This window comes from Ptychodera flava, chromosome 12 (assembly GCF_041260155.1).
Source record: "Ptychodera flava strain L36383 chromosome 12, AS_Pfla_20210202, whole genome shotgun sequence".
Classification (NCBI taxonomy): domain Eukaryota; kingdom Metazoa; phylum Hemichordata; class Enteropneusta; family Ptychoderidae; genus Ptychodera; species Ptychodera flava.
The window spans coordinates 7,016,846-7,038,724 of NC_091939.1; the positions used below are offsets into that span (position 1 = coordinate 7,016,846).

The 21,879-nt window shown below is 36.2% G+C and overlaps 1 protein-coding gene across 2 annotated transcripts; it reads right to left on the reverse strand.

Annotated features, from left to right (window-relative positions):
* Nucleotides 1-295: 295 nt before the first annotated feature.
* Nucleotides 296-16,199, reverse strand: LOC139144838 (acyl-CoA dehydrogenase family member 11-like). 2 transcript variants are annotated; one of them, XM_070715636.1, is made up of 12 exons: nucleotides 15,793-16,199; nucleotides 14,211-14,443; nucleotides 12,555-12,666; nucleotides 11,237-11,354; nucleotides 10,517-10,659; nucleotides 9,573-9,722; nucleotides 8,801-8,895; nucleotides 7,522-7,621; nucleotides 6,130-6,270; nucleotides 4,450-4,542; nucleotides 1,883-2,235; nucleotides 296-1,123 (listed from the first exon to the last, which is right to left on the reverse strand). In XM_070715636.1, the coding sequence occupies exons 1-12, from the start codon at nucleotides 16,036-16,038 to the stop codon at nucleotides 994-996; spliced, it is 1,914 nt and encodes a 637-aa protein (XP_070571737.1). In that variant the 5' UTR covers nucleotides 16,039-16,199; the 3' UTR covers nucleotides 296-993. The 2 variants fall into 2 exon arrangements, with proteins under 2 accessions (XP_070571737.1, XP_070571738.1); XM_070715637.1 differs by lacking the exon at nucleotides 15,793-16,199 and adding an exon at nucleotides 15,531-15,557 and having other exon boundaries at nucleotides 297-1,123.
* Nucleotides 16,200-21,879: the final 5,680 nt, after the last annotated feature.

Genomic DNA, 21,879 nt, shown 5'->3' on the forward strand with positions numbered 1-21,879 from the left:
TATTATACATGTGTATTCAGTTTGATATGTCTCATTGAGCATGTCAGATGTTTAATATCTTGTAAATATGACATTTCAGCTGCATGGGTTTATTCAAATAAAAAAAAAATAAAAACAAAATAAAAATCTCCTCGTACATGTACCAATTATCTTACCACAAAATCTTTCTTATTGCAAAGCTGCATATATGTACTCTATCAGTAGGACATACAATATTGTTTATGTTGTACCTTGTCATACACAAAATGTACTTGTCTATGTATAGTAACTGCAAATTTTAAATTTGAATGAAATATATATATATATATATATATATATATATATATATATATATATATATATATATATACATCAATCTGAACAATTTCATCAAGTTTTCTGTAGAAATGAAATTCTGTTCAAATGACTGCTTACACTTATTGATCTTTGATTTATTCAAGATGGTGTCATTCTCAAATGAATATTTTGTCTTGCTACTAAATACAGAATGTGAGCCGTGCTAACGGTACTCTTGTACCATAAATCTTGTAAGCAAACCTTATTTGTATCTCAGTAATTTCAGTATTTATCCATAATCAAATCTATAACCCTGTCCTATCCACTTCCATGTGCAAATGTCTAATTTTGACACACAACTCAATATGATTAAGCCAAACCATCTATGGTTATAAAAAATTGTACTTTACATGTATAAGTAAATGTAATGTAAACGTTTTCTGAAGAAAATTTATTGAAATTATGATTCCTTTGCCTTGACTCTGTTGTGACACTCAAAATATACTCGTCTGAAAAATGATACTTGTCTGAAAAATGCACTGACTAAATATTTTCAAATACAATAAACTATCTTCTTATCATAGTAACTGTAACACAATCACTCCTTCCTCAATTCAAGCAAGGCATGTACCCATGGAAATATCTGCGAAATAAGATTTAGAGTTTTGCTCAATTAAAATCACTGGTAAATGGTGTGGTATATTGGCTCTTTTGGATCTACAGTTTGCTGAGCGGTTTGTCGGTGTAGCCATCCATGACCAGCCGTGTATCCATGGTGACACTTTTGTTGTCATAGTGACCACGGCTGTGATTAGTCACCACAGGGCAGAGATCTTGCTCACACCATCTGAGAGAAAAAGAAAAATTCAAAGTACAGTTCATGTCTCTTTTGAACAGAACATAAATAATTCTGCAGCTCAAACACTGCCTGTTAGCTTAGATTTGAGTTTGACCTAAACATTGTTGTCACTAATTGAATACACATATGTATACAAAAATAAAATAAATTGTTGTAATTATTTGAAGTCATCACAGAAATTTTTTGGATTACAAAGTAACAATGTACATAGAAAATGCAAAACATTTACAAATCACTTGATGCATCCTGACTTTGAGACCTTGCATTGATCAATTTTTGCAGAATTAGTATTCCTAAGCAATTCTCTTACACCTTTATGTATTACTGAATATACTAGCAGTTTGGAGATTTTAAAGAACTGACAATGAGTTACCAAGACATTTCCTGAAATTTTAGGCTTGGCATTTATTTTTAGAGTGTCATAAAAGTAATTGTCTTTTTTCAGGTTGGATAGTAAGATTTGTTGATTATGCAAATGTCTAGTGATGTTTCTTTCTGGTCAATAGACTGTACTCTTGATGCATACATGGGATATATTGGGTAGAGCAGTACCTGTACAACTTGCAGTGTGACAATTAGTCAAAGTATTCATTAAATGCAGATCACGACACCTGCTGTACTCAAAAGCATGCTTGGAGCAATAGTGGTTGTCATCACACTATTGAAACCCAGCAACTGTGATAGCATGAGAGCGCCCTCTAGAGACATTTCTCACCAAAATGCTACACCCTAGGCTCTAAAACTAACCTGGCAACTGTAATGGCATCAAGTTCTGTGGCTTCATCCCATACAGCATGTTCTAACAGCAATGAAGCCATGTAAGTCCTGGCCAGACTGTATGCAAAGTCACGAGCTCCAACTTCCAGAAGACTAGAATCCCTTGTAGCCTCCCCTTCCAGAAACTTTGCCAGCTTGTTGACACTCTGGCTTGTTGCTTGGCAACCATTCTGGATGTGCACATTGGATGATTTGGAAGCTATGGCAACTTTCTCTTGGATTTCTTTGAAGAGTGTCTGAAGTACTTTACCATGTGTTTTGGCAATGGCTCTGAGAACATCCATGGACAGAACATTGGTGGTACCCTCCCAGATTGGCAACACCTGAACATATGTATTAAAAAAAAAGTTATACTGACAGTGGTTTTGAAGATCACGGGCCAGGGTGTCTGATGATGAAGAACATTTCAAACTACACAAAAATGCATCGCCTTACAGACAATATGCAGTGGCTGTTTTCACATCAGTTGTAAAGCCCTTTTCCTAAAACAATACTTCTGTAGCAAAGAATGCACAACTTTAAAGTCATAATTTTGAAATATGGGAGGGGAAGAGAGGAGGGGAATGAACAAAGATGTAACACACTTGTCTTTAAAGGTAAAAGGGACCAGCTATCTATAGATATAGACTCTTTGTAACTTTTGTCACAGGTACAAATTTATACTGGGTGAATTAATTTCAATATTACATTCTTACAACTATTCAAACAAATCAGCATTTTTAGTCTACTTAGCTAACGAAAATGACTAAAATTTTGCGGATTAATGGGGTTTTTGTGAAATGAGATATTGGATAATTCTCAAACTATTCATTAAACAAAAATACCGTCAAGGACACTATGTGCTCACATTCGGTTTGAATTGGTCCATTCGAGAAATAATTAAACCAGGAAAAACAAGAATGACAAAAGCAAATAAGGTCTCCAACTTAGGTACTGGAGGTCATCTTTAGGAACATGCATATCAACTTCTATAGCAATGGGAGAAGCAGATCCTAAATACATAAGCAAATGTCAACAACAAAAAACAGAGAAGGCTTGATAAAAAGAAAAGGTGGGAGTGGGCAAAAAATGCACAAGGGATCTGGTAAAAAAGTAATGCTACATCATTGATCTTCTAAACCCTACCCCCTCCTGCATATCAAATGTTCCACCCCTTGGTATTACATAAGACCAAATGACAGGAAGTACATTTACAACCTTGGAGATTTTTAATTAATGCCATGAGTGTTATCATTCTAATGTAAACAGCACTTAAGTTAGTTACAGATAGTGAAATGCCTTCCACTTTGGGTGGTGATTACAACATCTGGAATTATCCTGGATCCAAATTTCTCATCAGTTTTTGTATGTCTTATACAGAAAAGTTGCAAAAATTGGTCCAAAATGAAAAAAATCACCTCAGCTTTGTTTTCTGGATCAAATTTTCCTACAAATTGGTATCAAATATGACAAAATTATGTTCACAGCCTTCGAAATTGTCTCACAACATATCCTGGGTTAGTATAGGTCATTTAAGGTCACAAACTGAGAAAAGTACCTAAAATATACAAATTTTGGGGTTTCCCAACACTTTGAGCAGAAAATTTATCTAATAATATCTTTCGGGACTTTATACCAAATTACAAAGCTATCAAACAAGGGACTTTATACCAAATTACAAAGCTATCAAACAAGTAATGTTGAGATAAAGTTTTCTTGACCAAAAATGACAATATTGTCTTAAAAATACAATTTTTTATATTTCAGGACAATTTCCACATATCTAACTATTGTCATCTCTGTACGTCTGTGTACGAAATATGAAAGCTGTCTGTCCAGGGGTTTTAAAAAAAAGAAACACTGTCTAAGATTTTTTGACCAAAAATGACAAAATTGCACAAAAATAGTAATTTTCCAAATTTTGTCATAATTTCAACAAATTAGAAGAGTAACACCGTTGCAAAGAGACAACCCAAATTTGAGAGCGATTGGGCCGGCGGTTTCAGAGAAGAAGAATTTTTACTGAAAATGAGAAAAATCACAAAAAAATTCAGCAAAAATACAAAATTAAGGATATCTTCACAATATTCATAAAACTGTATAAGGTTCACCTAAGGTACTTGCACACAAATTTTCAAAGCAATCAAAAAAGCGGTTCTTGAGTTATTAATTCTTAACCATTTTCACATTTTGTAAGCTCATTTGCATAATTTTGGCAATGCAGACTTCATTTGAACAAAATCCCATCTATAGCCCAGGATGCATCCACACACCAAATACCAAGCTGAAACATGCAGCGGTTTGCGTGTTTTTGATGTTGACGGACATACTGTACATACATACATACATACATACATACATACATACACACATACATACAGACGCCATCGACTTCAGCCTATACGATAAACTCACATTGGTAAAACCAAATGTGAGCTAATAAAAATTCAGTTTATTTGACAAATCATAAGTGCAAGGGTTAAGTATTTCACCTGTTTGATATTGTAAATCTAACAAGCATGATCATGATTGATCAAGACTATATGAGACATTCTAACCTGTGCATCACGCAACATTGCTGGCAACCCTGTGTCTTCAATGTAGCCTTGGCCACCAAAACATTCCAGTCCTTCAGAGGCAATGGTCATAGCCTGGAAATATGCAATAAATATGACCATATTATAATACAGCCAGGCGTCAGTAGCACAACTATCAGTTTGAGTAACCCGATAGAAATCATGTGTTCTTTGTACTTGTACAAACCAGTTAACAGAACTGTGAAGCCCTATTAAAGCTGTCATTTAGGGGCTCAATAGATGATTTATTCAGGGACTTAAGGTGGTTGGAAAGGCTATTTTTGCACCAATTCTTTTCTCACAGTTAATGTCAAGTTTCAAGTGTTAGAATCAAGATATTTAGTTCACATTTTCAGGATAACTCCCTTAGTTAATATTTTCTCCAAAGAATATAAAAATTGTATATCTGCACCCATGAGTTTGAAATATGACACCAGTAAATATTAAAATTTAATTTTTCATATTTTTTTACATATTTGAATTTAATAATAATTGGATAGTATGAATATTACCAAATTAGTTATAAATATGTTGACACTGTTTATTGTAAGATTTGTACGGCAGGATTTGTAAATAAAATTTGTTTTTATGATTTTACATGGGTTTATATATCAAAAAATTATTAAAAATTATTTCAAATTTCAAAATGTGATTTTTCAAAAAGTACTTTAAATACAGGAAAAATGTGCCGTACAAATCTTATCTGTAACCTTGTTAATAGGCTGTAAAAATTCCATGTCCATATCTCATTTCAAAGTTGGATTAAAATTATGTAGGAAAACTGTTATTCTGTCAAAAATGTTGAAAACAAGCCATATTTGCACCCCTCTTTTGAAGTCATAGAGCAGGTTTGTTTTGGTTAATCTCACTTTTGACATCTCTTTGACACTCAAAGAATCTAAAAATGCATTTACAATAGCAGTCACTCACTCTAAATGCCAGCACCGCCTTGTCAAAGTTTTCTGAAAAACAGCAAATAATGACTTTCCCTTTTCAAACATTTTATTAAAAGCTAGGGGACCTCTACCATAGTTAATACACTAAGGACTCCCAAACTTCTTCTTATTTGGTCAGTTTTTCAGAAGTTTTAACAGGCTATAACTCTGCAATGCCTTTGTGCCCAAATGTCTAGTTTTTTTTATTCCACAGAGAATGTTGACTACTTTTATATTTCAATAGTTTTGTTGAAATTTATAACTGACGCTCTAGCCTTTCCAACCACCTTAAAAGAGGGCATGCATAAACTTTTAACATTCTGCAGTACAATATATATATGTGTCCTATTTACTGAACTCAGGTCTAAATCCCTTGAAGTCTTTCAAAATTAAATGTTCAACAACGAAATGTCTTTGAAGTATAAAATTTGTTTTGAAAGACTGTAAGTGAATTTGCCTAAAGTTTAATTCAATAATGCTGATAATTTTTTTTAAATTTAGAATTAATTTTTTGTATGATCAAAATACTTAAAACCTCACCAGATATTCTACCAAAGCGTATTTTCAATTTCTCCACTAATTTTGATGCATACAGTGATGTACTTCAATATTTTGTAAGTATAAATATAAAGATGTTGCTTTTCATATCAGTCAGCTTCAATGGCTATACCTGATCATAAAACTTAGAAACGTTGTATCTGTACAGATCATAATGAAATGTACAAACCTGTTTGGCTGTGTAAAGTTTCATCAATGGTGTCATAATTCTGAGAAGTAACTTGTCGTGTTCTGTAGCCATTTTACATTCTTCTAATCCAAGAAGTCTACTTGCCTCCATCACCAAGAACAAGGCAGCCCTAGTCTCTACCTAATAAAAAAATACCGCAATTATACGGTGTCACTCAAAAATTTGATCAGAATTGGTATATACCAGTATGGGTACCAAAGATCAGCAATAAATGTTGTTTCTATCTGTTCAGTGCAGGAAAATTCTACGTTGATGTTATGACAATGATTTCTGCACAGTACAACCAGAAAAACAACAAGAAATATTTAAACCAGAAAAACAAGAATGACAAAAGTAATTAAGGTCTGAAACTTTAGGTACTGGAGGTCAAATTTAGCAACATGCATAGCAGAAAGGCAGCTAGCCCCTCTTAGTTTGACCATAGACGGTCTTCCTCCCCTCCACTGTCTATGGTTTGAGCAGGTCTGTTAATATGTAACAGTTCATAAACAATGACAGGAAATGACTCAAGTCAGTGGAGGTTTGCCTGTTTCAAGTCACTGGCATGCCATCACTCCTGCACATTTGCAGGATTTCCCTTTTTCTTACCTCATTTGCACATTTTTGACACTGACGTGTTCATTTGAACAAATTCACATCTCAACCCATGCATCTACCTGTACACCAAATACTGAGATGGTAGCTTTGGCGGTATGGGAGCCTTTGCGTGTGACGGACATACATCCGCACATACATACCCACAAATATACAGACATACAGACGCCACCGACTCATCATATAAGCTCTTTTTGGTATTTATATTCATACAAAATATGAGCTAATAAAAATCAATTGATGTAATAAGTTTCAGGTCCATTGTCTTTCTAATCTAAAAGTTTGCACAGCGAACCCTGAGTTCTTCCTCTTGATTATAAAAGAGAAGCGTTTAGAGTTTCATCAAAGAAAATTTGAGCAAAATATCACATTTTCTGTTTCAAGATGTGCATTAAATGTATACATAGACAATTTCCTAGTTCATTGTATTTGGTACCACTGCTCTAAGCTGACTGGGGATTTGACATTGCTTTTATTTCTCCAGACACAATATTAAAGGGAAACAGTCATCGGAACTGCGCCTGTGTCAGTTTCTTGTTCACAAACAATGTATTTCGTGCACGATATCTAGATGCACCTCGTCATCACAGAAACATTTAACTTATGCGAGACATATGTTTTAACTTTCATCAATCACCATCATGCCTTGGACACAGTGTTTACATTGGTCGTATGGGTCCCATACAACATTTGAGCACAGTTCCGACGACTGTATCCCTTTTTCAGTGTCACATTTCAAAAAAAAAAGGAAAAGCCATTTTTAAATCATTAAATTACCTCCATCCTTGCCAAGGTTTGCATATGAAGGGGATGTTCACAGATCAACTTTCCAAACACAGTTCTTCGTTTGCTGTAATCCCTGGCCAAGTTCACCATTCTGAAACATCAAGGAAAATACTCTGATATATGTTCATCATCTGCCTATCACATCTTTATCAGAATCAATGCCAATGGTATCGATTATAACAAAGTGTGAAGTAGTAGTTTGATATGTCTCCACTTGGAAAGATTTCTTGGTTTCTATTTAACTATCAGGACTCTTCCTTTTCAAGTGCAAATGTCTAGTGGCACACCATGCTGTGATAGAGTAAAATTTAAGGGAAAACAAATAAAAGACTGGCAAGTCAGGTTAGCACAAATGTAGAATGCTGCGCCCACCATCCTTCTGGTTTTAATTAGATGTTGTCTTAGGGTGCTTTACACAATGAATAAATACAAACACAACCAATATCTTAAGGGGGCGTCAATAATAAAAGCTGACACACGAGAAACATGATTCCTTCGTTTTACTTGAAACCCCCTCAAAATGAAAGTTCTTATGTGAAATCAATTTTGTATTATGATGCCATTTCTGACAAACCCACACGCACCTCTTCAATCCGGACGCCCATGAAAAATACCAGAAGTGCACATTAATTAATAAACCTCCACTTACGTGTTTCACTTTTTAAGACACAGAACATTTTAATGTATTTCGCATTTAGAAAAATGTTTCACGTACATGTTTCACGTTGAAAAAGCATCCAAGTTTTATTTCACATTTATGTCTTTTCGTTGTCTTTTTTGTCTCCGTACTTTGTGGTCATTCTGTTCTCGATGAACGCAAAGGTAGTATTGCATTCAAAATGTCAAAATGTTCAAAATGTCGGTTGACCGCACTGTGTACCGCACATGTTACTGCACTGCACAGCTCTATACAGAAAAGTGTATCAATTTCAATTCAAAAATAAAATTGGGACAGTGTTTCTTGTGTAATTCATGTTTGAACTCTTTTTTTTTTGCTCCACAATTCTGCAGTAAATTCAGCTCCGCATTTTTCCCACTAGCGCAAGTGGTCATAGTTAAAAAAACAATGGATGAAAATCCCTATGTGATTTTGACGCACACAAAACGAAATGAGCTTTTACCCCCTCCCCCTAAATGAAAGAACTACATTTGTCGTGCATTAGCTTTTATTATCGATGGCCCCTAATACTGCTTAAAAATTTCAGACACGTTTCTTTGGTTCATTAATGATGGATTGTGACATCAACACAAATCAACTCTGTTATTGTACCTCCTCATTCCTGAGACAGCACCTGTGGCATTATGTAGCCTTGTGATTGTCAACATGTTTGAAATCCCAGCAACTCCCCTACCGGGTTCAGATATCTGTAAGCACAGAGTCACAAAAGTGCCATATGTTATAATGGTTCATCACCAAACATGAAATATTCTTAATATTATGAACATTCTGATATATTTCTTCTGTGTGGATAAATCCAATCATGGCATGGAACTAAACAGTGAAGAATAAACCACAGTGAATATGTGCTATCTTCACCTATTGCAATATAATTGCAGACACAACAACATTAGCAAGAGAATCACGCTGGGCACTGGAAAGCCTTTAAAGCTACAATTGCTCCAAGGAGATCAAATTATAAAGAATGAATTATGCACGGTCAAAGATGTCAGATTCATGTGTCAATAGAGCTATATACTGAACAGCATCAGTGCTCTCACTATGAAATGAATATTAGAAACAATTCTAGGATGTGAAATGGAGTAAAGGTTTAATTAATACTTTAATAATTACCAAAAACTGGATAGATATGATTTGATTCACATGAACAAAAGCAAGTCATCTCAAATACAACAGTTTCAGTTATTCATTGGTCATTTACTCACTTCTGACTCGCAATATCACGTTGTACCGTATCATGTTTTACATTACTGGATCTAGATAGTGATGGCATAAAGAATTACATCTGTGTAATTTGGTTGTCTAAATGCTGTATGCGTGTTCATTTTAAAATACAATACATGTACATCACTGATAAACTCACAAGATGTGCTGTTGATCCATCCAACAGAAGTTCTGCAGTTGGCAGCTGTCTGGTTCCAAGTTTATTCTTCAATTTCTGAATATCAATTCCATTCAATGATCCGTCTTCATTTCTGGTTTCCATGTAAAACATGGACAAGCCCTTGGAGCCCTGATTTTTCATTAAAACAGAAATTTTAAAGTTAATGGTTACATCATATGCATATAATTTGATAAATTCATACATCTTTACAGGTTTTTTGCAATTTTTAAAGAATTTTTAGAAAAATTCTTGTGTGCGTAGAAGTGATCTCTTATTCTTGTGGTTTATCCTGTACCTATCCAGTACCAATTGAAAATCCGAATTTGTGACAAATCACCACAATACAGGTACTAGTATTTTTTACAAACATGATGGTGAAATTTATTTGCAATTTGATCTATTTTTTAACTATTCATAGACAAAAAACAAATTTTGAGAAAAAAAGTGTCAAAATTGGTAAACCTGTCAGAATCTGATATGTCATGATATTTTCCGACGGAGAACATGATCTACTTTAAAAGTTTGTAATTGTTATGGCATCCCATCCCTAAGGAGCCCATGACACAGTTAGAACAATGCTTACTTGCCATGACACTACATATTGTGTGCCAATAGCTGTAATATGTGTCTGAACTCCTTGGCTCAGACGACAAATGTGTAAGTAAAAAATGTTTGATCTTAATAAGCCTACAATTCTCAGGGCATTATTGCAAACTTCTCCAAAAATGCTTTGATTTCACATATAATTAATCCAACCATAATTACAAGGTCAAATATTTTACCATCTACCCTTAAGTAACATAAGGTATAAAAGGGTTTTAAGAAAATATACTAATTAATTTCTAGGTATAATTTTGACAAATTACTATGCACCGGCTGACATGGCAATTCTGAAAATGACATACATACAAATGTTTTTATACCGGTGTGGTCTGTTTGTTTTCATCCACAATCCTTGCCAGTGCCAACGTCATGTTGGAATCTGTAGCTGAGGAAAACCATTTGTATCCGTAAAGTTTGAATGTACCATCTTCTTGTGGTACGGCAACAGTCTCTGTTCCTCCAGCTGGAATGAAGAGAATCCAAATCAAATTGAAAGAATGCATTCAATTCTACTTTGAGATAAGTGTATAGCTTTATCTTGCCCAGAGTAAGAATGTACAACAGCATTCATACTTTTGATAATCACAAACCATCACTGATTCATTCAGTATTTGGTGATCCTGTGACAAACGAGAATCCAGCAGTCCACTTTGCATGTTTTCATTATCTCACACTTTATCTCAATAGGGCAAGTCATAGAGCAAGAGGTTGGAGGTCTAAGTAGTCAGCTCACTTAATTTGCATATTGCAGCATAATGGAGTCCATCTTTGAGTAATAGCCTATAAGATCTCATGTCTGCTGATTCCCTTACTTGTTAAAGCTATCACAAACCACATTCGAAACTTTGTTGATAGTAATCTCATGCCAGGAAATTACTCATTGAGCTTAAAAAGACTGGAGACAATTGACCCATATAGACATGCATTAGATTATGTCAATTTCCTTACACATAGAGAAATGGTATATCATTACAATGACAAACATTATGATGTTCCTGATACAAATATGACATTCACAGGAGTTGTGATTCATTTCTTACCGACATCAGAGCCTCCTTTTCTCTCTGTCATCCACTGTCCTGAAGTCCAGAACTTCTGTGGATCCCGAGAAATCAACCTTGGAAATGCTTTTTCATGAAGCAATGAGTGGCCAGTGTTCTACAGAATATATAGTGCAGACCAGTGTCACTTGCTTTTGCATTTTAAAAAAGTTAACGACAAATGACAGAAGATGAACACATTTTATTTTATATAAACAACGTATAAGTTGTACTAGATTTTTAAGTATAGACCAGAGGGACCAAATATAATAACAGTATCAGAATAAAATTTTGCAATATTACTGAGATAACATGCTAGAAAACTGAAAAGCTGAAATGTCTTATTGATCAAGGAAAACCCACTGCATACTGAAAAATAATTTGCTGTTAAAATAATGTCAAAATTTCCTCCCTACTCATATTTTTCAACGGCGTATTCAGTGTAATCTTGTTAGCTCTGAACTGAATTAAGTATTATATATTATTGCCTGAATACATGGGTTTATGTGCCCGAGAGCAAGTGACAATTTGCCCGACGCCAGGAGGGCAAATTGTGTCCTGCTGCGAGGGCACATAAACCCATGTATTCAGGCAATAATATTTTTATTACATGCCTCTTCACAGTTCTTGCTATATGGCATTTAGATAGGCCTACATGCAGGGCATTTGCGAACAGCTTTACCATTATCGACCAGCATCAAACAGATTTTAACGAAAATCAAAAGAGAAGTGCGCGCATGGATATTTTACATTTTGCGTTAAGCGTCAACCTTGACGTCGAAAACGTGGAAGGGCTTCACTGGACCACGTAACCATGGAAACCGGTCAGTACATCGTTCACCGGCCCGCTAACTCCCCGGATGTTTGCTATTCAAATCAATGCACTGATTTTCACTCACATCGAGGCATGTAATAAAATACAAGTTTTTCCCGTACATAAGAACAGACAGCCTTGACAACTTCATCACTTTCAATGGTATAATTCACTGATAATACTGGTGAACCAAGTGAGAACCTTGCGACAGACAACATGCAAGGCATGAAACGTGAACATCACAGTACAGCAGCACCTGGACCACTTAATTATGGAGAGCGCCCTCAAGTGATATATTGTCACTATTTTGTACACCATGAAAGCACAAGCAGTCATATGTGCTGATGATGCAAAAAAGTAAAATGTTTACCAACAAGATTTTAAAAAATTACTTTGTGTGAAGGAGAGATGCAAAACACAGAAATTACTGTAGAAAGTTTGATAATGTAAATAAATAAAAGAAAATGCAACTACAAACGACAATTAAACAAAATTTGACATTACCTTGTCAATCCTGTCAATTGTTTGTGCAGCTCCATCTGTCATAGCAAGAGGGCAGGAATACAGACCAGATGATGGGATATACAGGTACAACTTGGCTATTTGGTATAAACGACTGGGAGAACGATAGAATGGGAAAAAGTGAAAATACTGCAACTTCAATGGGCATTAATACTTTGCCAGGGTTAAGCAGTAGGTACTTTGGGGACTGTAGAGCAGTACCTGGGACAGACGAACAGGCAGGAAAAGTGATAAGGATGCTAGGGACAATGATAGGGACAGTTATATGGATGGTGGAAAAAGTATCATTTAAGGGACAGTGGAATCAGTAAGGGTCAGTATATAGGGCCATGGGGCAGAAATAGGTATGTAGTAGTAGTACCAGATTAATTTATTGTAGTGACATGAGTAAAAGAGACCTCCCAGCCCGATGGGAAGGTCACCTTATAATTTATTATACAGTTACAGAAGTGTGAGGAACAGGGTATACAGTTATTGATACACAACTTGTTTAAGTGAAAAAAAACAATATTGTGCTGTTCCTATATAAACTTTCTTTTCTTTTTGTAAATGTTTTTTCGATATATTTTTGGTATATTTTATAGGGACAGTATTAAATTTGGACAGTTACAGGCAGTAACAGGGAATAAAGTATAAAGTACTAATTAAATAAATTACTAATAGAAGTGGTTATGAAAAGAGACTGTCAGTGGGAACATAACAGGGTCAGAAATAGGCAGTGGTAGGGACAGTAATAAGGCAGCACTCTTCAGGATGGCACGGATAGTGATAGCAATAAATGCAGGAATGGCAAGAAAGCCAGTAATAGTGATAATAACAGGGCTCGAAATTAGAGGTAGTCCCACGTCCACAGACTACCAACTTTTCCCTGGGGCTGTCAAAGTCCATGAAATGGTAGCACACATGGACTACCAAAGCCTGGGATATGAAGTTCAGTCAGTACTTCACGTGCCATGTCTGGTCCGTCACTTTTGGACGAGCAAAACGCAGTCAAACCCAGCTGGACATAGAAAGGCCAGACTATGACTTTGTTTTACAAATTACAAAAACAACATGTGGTGGAACTTCGCAACAATGTACTTGGATGACAGGCACAGGAAATGATAGCCAATGAAACACATTCTTACTGCATTTTGATCATAATGTATCTATCACAATTACATGGATATCATACCTCCTCCCTCGTCCATGATCTATTTTTAGGTATGCTACAGTATGTCTCATGCATGTGCTGAGAAGGTCATGGTCATTGTCATGATAACTATTAAAATATGCATACAACTGAGAGAACGAAACCAAGAGTTCATTAAACTTTTGACGATCACTGTTGTACATTACACCTGTTTCCTTCATGGGTATTATAGGTGTGCAAGTATTCACATCAAATGACTAAAAAATTCACTTCGTGGACAGAATCTTGAAAAATCTTTTTTCTTGTCTACTTAATGAAAAAAAAATTATAGCTAAACTAAAATATGCATGGGCTACCAGCCATTGTCACTGGGCTACAAACTTCAGAATGGTAGCCCAGTGGACTACCAGGGAAAAAAGTTAATTTCGATCCCTGTAATAATAAAAATAATTTTGACAATAACAGAATAAGAAGAATGAAAATGAAGTGTTGAGATGTCATCTTACCTCCAAGGACCGTACTTCCTCTCATAGGCAATTGATATCAACCCTTCCTCAGCAGCAATATCATGCATTGATTTCCAGGCACTACATGTGATAAGGTCATCAACGCGGTTACCCCAGGCATCAAAATGTTGTACACTTGGTGGATTCAACTCACACTCTCTGCCCAGCTGGTGGATGTCAGTTGCACAACGGTGACCAAAACGTTCCAAGTCTGGAGCAAACTGCTCAAGAACCTATGACAGCAATGGAATGATAAAAAAAACTTGTTAAATGTCAACTTGCTTCTGCCGCAAGTGAAAATTTACATTAAAAAAAAAACAAATATGGGCTCTGGTAATGACAAGATAACCATCACCCGGATATGATGATACCTTATTTAATGAAGTCAAAAAAAGTCGCTTTTTTATTTTGAAGGAAAAATGTGTAAAAATAAGAGTATCTCAGGGCAAACTGTTGATGAAAACAGATTAATCCCTAGAGCTGTCTGTTGCCATGGGCTTTTGACCAAAGAAAGTTCCTTAATGACAGATCACTCTGATTACTGTGGTAGGGTTTTGGGAACTTACATGTAACAAATTAAACTTTGTCTATGTGTAGACCACTCTCACATATTATAGGATTTTTCACGAAATACGATCCCATATGGATCACATTATGCCACAGAGATTGCTGCAAAGGGTTTTTATCATCTAATGAGGGCTCAGTGAGTGATATATTGGACACGCTGCAGGCAAGTCCAATACTGAGCACTCGTCCATACAGGGCTGACTCTCACGCATTTCGGTCCCCGAACCCGAAATCACAGAGTCCATATATCCATCTCTGGCCTTGAGCGGGGTTCTGACAAAGGGATTTATTTGATCATAGACCCAAAAAAGGTCTATGATTTGATACAGCCAGGCACGGTCCGACGTCCAACTTCGCAACTGTATATATCATGTACATATAATAATAATAATAATAATGTTTATTGCGCAACAACACAACAGTGTGGTAAGGCAAAAATACCTGTACAGCTCAACGAAGTGTGGTAAGGCAAAAATACCTTTACAGTTCAACGATACAAGGATTAACAAACACTGGTTGTAGCTGCTGCTGGGGGAGAAAGTAAGGTACTTGAAATATACTTACAAGGGGTAACAAGGGGTAATTTATCTGACTGACTAAAGATGTAAATGAACTTCTCTTTCTGGTCTAAGTCAACGAAACCAGGACTGCACATAGTTATTGAGGAAAATAACATCTCTCTGTAAGTGCTATATTTTGGACAGATCATTACATAATGGAATTCATCCTCTACTGAAGATTTACAATACTTACAAAATCTCTCATTTGCAGGGACTTTTGGGATTGATCTCCGACCTAATTCAATTTGTAAGTTGTGATCAGAGATTCGAAGTTTTGTAAGCCACTTCCTATAAGCCACTTCCTACACCCCTGTTTCTAGCCCTGCGGTCAGTGCGCGTGCGGGCGATGCTGTGTGTTCCCAGCGTTATAGGCCGTATAACGCCGGGAACACACAGCACGGTACGCAGGGCTACCCTGTTTCCTACACCAGCGTTGGAGGAAAGCAAAAATGTACCTTCTTTGGAACATTTCTCTTCAAATATGCCCTGAGCGGTGCGTCTCCAAGGTACTGATTTTCTAGGTGAGGTTCAGTCTGAAAGAACTGTCCTCGTTTCGCCCTGGCAAACACTGTTTTTCCGTTTTCCCCTTGTTTGTTCAAATCTGTGAACCCAATTTCCTGTGCATGGACGGTCGAACCCCTCGTCATTGTTGTGGCTGCGCTGAAGTGTCTCAGGGGATGCAGTCGATTCATATCGAACATGAGGGACTTGTAGTCGTAAGCACAGACAGACAGTCCCCGCAAACTTCAACTGGCGTCCGGACCACCTGCACCGATCACCCGAGCGAGTACGATGAACGACGTCGACAGAAATGGATGAACTGGCTTGACCTACTTTCTGATGATCCCTCGGTACCGGTCGGCATCAGCATATCCCAGCATTCCCACAGAGAGCACTACGAAGCTGGCTTTGCCCACAGGGGACAGAGGAAAGTCCCCTGGGGTGGGGAGGAGGGGTTTTTGTGCAACGGTTTACCTTATTTTATTTTATTAATTTTGACTGTGATATTTCAAATAAAGTTCAACTCCAAACGGTCTGACTGCTTTCTTTATTAGGCCTACTACAAGTAATTTTATGACTGGTATTTCAAATAAAGATTTCGACTCCACACCGTCTGACTGCTTTATATATTACCGACAAGTCCTTATCTCCTCTCCAACTTGTGTATACACCACTGTAATTGCTCCGAAAACTATTGCCAACTTGCTAATCCGCTGTCGGCATCAGCGGATTCAGTGATTGAGTCAACACCACAGCCGTCCCACACGCATTAAAATAAGGAAAGGGTTGAAGATCATAGACACAGCAGTGTCACGATGTCGTCCGTAAAACTAGTGGACGCTTAAAATATTCATGAATTCGTAAATAAACAGGAAGGTAAACAACTTATTATTCATAAATAAACGGTAAAGGAGCTCCCTAGTGACCGGCCATTGAGAGAAATAACTGAAAAAAGTCAAAAACCTAAAAGCCACAACCTCGCGACCGGTCGTGTAGACAAATGTTGGCAAAAATTCAGCACTTTACACTTACAGCCACGACCTCACGATCGGTCGTTGAGAAAAATTACCAGGAAAAAAGTCAAAGCCTGAAAGCCATAACCTCAAGACTGATCATTGAGAAAATGTCGGGCTAAATTAAACACTTTACAGCCGCGACCTCACGACCGATCGTTGAGAAAAATTACCGGGAAAGAAGTCAGACTCAAAGCTTGAAAGCCGCGTAACCTCATGACCGATTGTTGAGAAAATGTCGGGAAAAATTTAACACTTTACGGTCACGACCTCATCAACCGACCGTGGACAGAAAATGAAGTCGAATAGCCACGGTCGTTGAGAAACATGTCGTGAAAATTCAACACTTTGTAAGTTTACAGCCACGACCTGGTGTGATCGGTTGTGGAGAGAAAATATTGGGAAAAAATCGGAAACCTGAAATCTACGACCGTGGATGCTTAAACTATTCTCGTTGAGAGAAATTGAAGCTCCTTGTCTGTGATGAAATCAACTAGGCTACCGTCCGACCGATCAGGAGAGAAAATGTAGAAAAGTTAAAAAGTAAATAGAAACAGGCATGTCGAGAGACAGCTCAGACAAAAAAAAAATAAAATAAATCTGAACGGCCTGAAGGAGAACAGCTATCGTTACGTTACAAAATTTTTGATGACATAGATTAAGTTCCTGGCTGTATTCCCTATAGGACTTTAATAGCAAAGTCCATGCTTTTAGCTCATTCATATTATGTTCTGCCGTCGTTGAGTAATGAAGAATGATAATGGTGGAAAGTGCATAACAATACAGCGAAAATATATAAAAGTCAGTGTTGGATTCTAGATTCCTGGAAACAAATTATCACTTCTAACATCCAAAATGAAGAAATCTATGATATTTTAGACTTAGAGAATTATGGTCTGACAAAAAGTGATGTCAAATCCAAGTCACTTTATTGGAAATCAGTGGATAATAAATGGAATGCAGTCAAAGGTCAAAATGGTCAAAAATGGGCTGAGAATCTAAGTCTCACTGACAGTTACAAAGCTACTTTATTCAGCCGTCTTAATTCAACAGGAATTGTCAGCAATTCAGTAAATGATTTAAATTGGAAGATTTTCTATCGAGGCCTAGTCACAGGAAGCTTGGCCAAAACTTTCAATTTAAGTGCTGGGAAATGCCATCATATTTGTGGCCAAGAAGAAACACTGGAACACATCTTATTTGAGTGTATATATGTAAAAGAAATCTGGCAGAAATGTATTTGTTTCTTTGTCAGAAAACACAACTTTGATATCAATATCAATATCAAAAGACAAGCAATTCCAGGAATCGAAAATGATAATGATGCAATATATCCGACATTATTTATTGTATTACTTCCTTTGTAAAATACACAGTTTGGAATATTCGAAATTCAGTTACTCTTGATGGGATTAAAGTTTCCCTTCAATCCTATGTTATGCAATTAAAATGTTATCTTTCCTCATGGATGAATACATTATATTTCACTAATAAGATGATGAACAAAACTGAGGATTTTATCGCAAAGTTTGCCTTGTAAGACTTGAAGGAGAAGAATGCATCTTTAATGCATTCATATGATGATCTTTGTAATTAAACAGCTAATTTTTGGGGGTTTTTTTTCAGACAAGTTGCGATGTAATCTTAACGCATTCACAGTTATGTAGATTTGTTTCATTTGCGATCATGTTGAAATAAATTTATCTTTTTCAAAAAAAAAGAAAAAAGAGTAGAGATATTATAATTCGGTTCGTTAGTGTACTGCTTCGCGTTATGTAAATATGATACTTGGCATTGATAAATGGTTGTAGGTGGGGCTACGGATCTCTTAGTGGGGAATTACATATTCAGTCTAGCCAGACACTTCAGAAGCCTACAGACTGATTCGTCCAAGTACTATTTAGGGACTGGTCAGTTTCTTCAGCCTGGGGGGGGGGGCGGTGGATTCATGGGGGGTCACCCTGTTTTTGACTTTGGTGATAGGGGGGGCACCATGTTTTTGAAATGCCCAATAGGGGGGGGGGGTTAGCGTGTTTTTGAATTTTGACACAGGCTCATCATATTGCCTAAAATGCTAGTGTCAGCCACAAATTTCATCATTCAGTTGTATTTTTCGGCGCGCCCTTCGGGCGCGTAACTTCAGTCATATTTTTCAGCACGCCCAACTTTAACATATCAAGCATATATACATCAGAGATATCTGTATGTTCCATATTTTTCAGCGTGCTCTTCAAGCTCATTACTTTAATATATCAGACATTTTCCAGCATGCCCTTCAGGTGCATGACTTTAATATAAAAGGCATATATATCAGAGATATCAGGATGTTTCATATTTTTCGGCGCGCCCTTCGGGCGCCATACTTAAATAAATCAGAGATATCTTGATGTTTGCTAAGTGAAAGTGTACCATTATGAAATCTGCATTTCATATGAAAAGGATGACAAATTCCTGATACTTTTCTGTTCTCTCTATGAGAATTCAGTATGAGAAAGCAACATGCACAAATATTTCACAATATATATTTGATACAGTGACTTATTTTAGAGATAGAAAAATGACAAGATATCTTTCCTTCTCATTGATGCAATTATTTTCCTTTTTGTCACAGGTTTTCTGTAGAAAGATGCTTTTTTATGAACAAAATAACAGTTAAAAAAGGCAGTTTTTGTCATTATTAGCTGTGCTCCTATGGTTTAAATATTACAAGAAAAGGTCCTCTCAGATACTGTACACATCAAATTTGGCTATAAAAGCTCTCTATGGCTCCTCAGGAGATTTAATTGGATGGTTGGCAAGTCTTAACACCCATCAAAGTTTTTGATTCACTGCTTTTTCCTCTTTGATATAAATGATTGACATCCATTTCTGTACAACAGTTCAGGACATCTGGTTAAGCATAGAAAGTGTGAAATACATTCACAGCTCATTCAAAATACAGCTCATTCAAAATGTACTGTATCCAAACTTTAAGATTGACACTTTGAAATTCCTATCTTACAACTGGCATGTCAACAATTTCATTAAAACATAGCATGACTATTTAAAATATAAATATATGTAAAATATAATATATATTATATATATTTATTTATATGTGTATATAGTATATACACACACCACACACACACACACACACATATATATATATATATTATATATATATATATATATATATATATATAATTTATGTCCACCTTTTGTTTTACCTATGTCGCGCGCCGGGGGGTCTCCCTGTTTTCGAAATTTGGAATAGGGGGGTCACCCTGTTTTCAAAATTTGGAATAGAGGGGTCTGCCACTTTTTGACGTCGGCAAAAAATAATCCACCGCCCCCCCCCCCCAGGCCGAAGAAACTGACCATTCCCTTATCATCAAAAAACTTTTTTTTTTGTTTTTTGTTTTTGTTTTGTTTGCGTATTGAGGGAATGAACAAAAGTGGTGAAGTCCGACACCATTCAGTGGTTCTTTGTTATGCACTGTTTTCGGACACAGGTTTGCAGAGAATTTTCCTTATCTAAGGGTTTTTACCTCTGGTTTTTATTGGGCGACATGCACAGGTAACGCAGGAAAATACAATGTAAGGCTAAGCATGCATTTTAGAAAATTCTAAATAATATTTGAGATATGGCAGGAATAGGATTAAAAATTGTACGAAATTACAAAGTAGAGTTTTGCCATAGTGCTTGTTTCACGGCTGAACAAATCCATGCCCGGGACCGTGAAGGAGTATGTCAAGTATCACTATGCAAAATTTCAGGGGATTTTGAGCAAATTTGGAGTGGCTTAATCTTTAAAAATTTTCAAAAACATGCTCTGCATATCTATGACGTCACACGTTCCATGACCAGCAATCATGCGTCAGCTTGGTTGTGGTGCAATTGTTTTGCATCTTCGGGTCAATAAATGCACAAAAACTTTTATTTCGTGAATTTGACAGATTTTCTTTAGCAACCGTTGCCTAGATACTTGAATCCTTCGGTATCGCCATAAATACGGGAACGAACTTGAATGGATATTAGCGTTTACAGTACTTTGACAGACGAACAAATTGCAAAGGTGACCATGGACAGTATTAGTATTTGACACACATTTTTAAACTACAACAGGAAGAAAATATAAAAAAAGTTGTCTGACGATAAAACATCAAAAAGTGCTGCTGATGGAAAATCACTACGAAATTAAAATCGACTCGGAACACGTAATGCTCTCTTCTGCAAAATAAATACCCTGTCGACAATGGTCTAGAGTGTGTTCCGTGATTTTACCCTAAACAATGATCATGGTATTTAATCGAACTCTGTATTAGGAACCATAATATGGGGATATATGTAAGAAGACGGCGAATCAGGCATTTTCTTTGACCTCACATAACTTGATTATGAAACTGCATCAAGCAATATACCTAAAATTGGTCCATGGTCTACTTGAGATATTTCATTACTGGAAATACATAACATGTATATATAAATAGATTAAGATTCCCCACTTATGCGTATACGACTCAACTTCTTTGGAGTTGTCACATCAAGAATTCATTTGTTTTAGACACATTTAAACACATAGAGTTGGAGCTGATCCAGTCTGACATTTGACAAATACCATTTTTTATTTATATAAAAAAATGCAGCTTCCATATTTAGTTCCTTTACATTTCTAATCACCCTACTCTAATCAAGTAATTTGCATCAATTGTCAAACACCTGTTATGCACATATACATGGCTAGTTTTGCAAGTTTACGGAGATTTTTTCTTGCATTTCGCTTTATTGATGTCCAGGTGTAGTGAATCGATATTTATGGGAGTAATTCAAAAATCAAAATTCTTGTACACAAATGCACTTTCAATCACCTACGTACTCTAGACAAGAATACATAAAATTAACTATAAGCTTATGCATAGTAGCTAACTCAATATGCCCTGATTAATTTCCTCTTGATGTGCGTTTGTATGTGTACCTATTACTATTGCAACCAGCACTGCTGTGAGTAGAATGCAGTTCGAATTTTTTAATAGATGTATGACCTA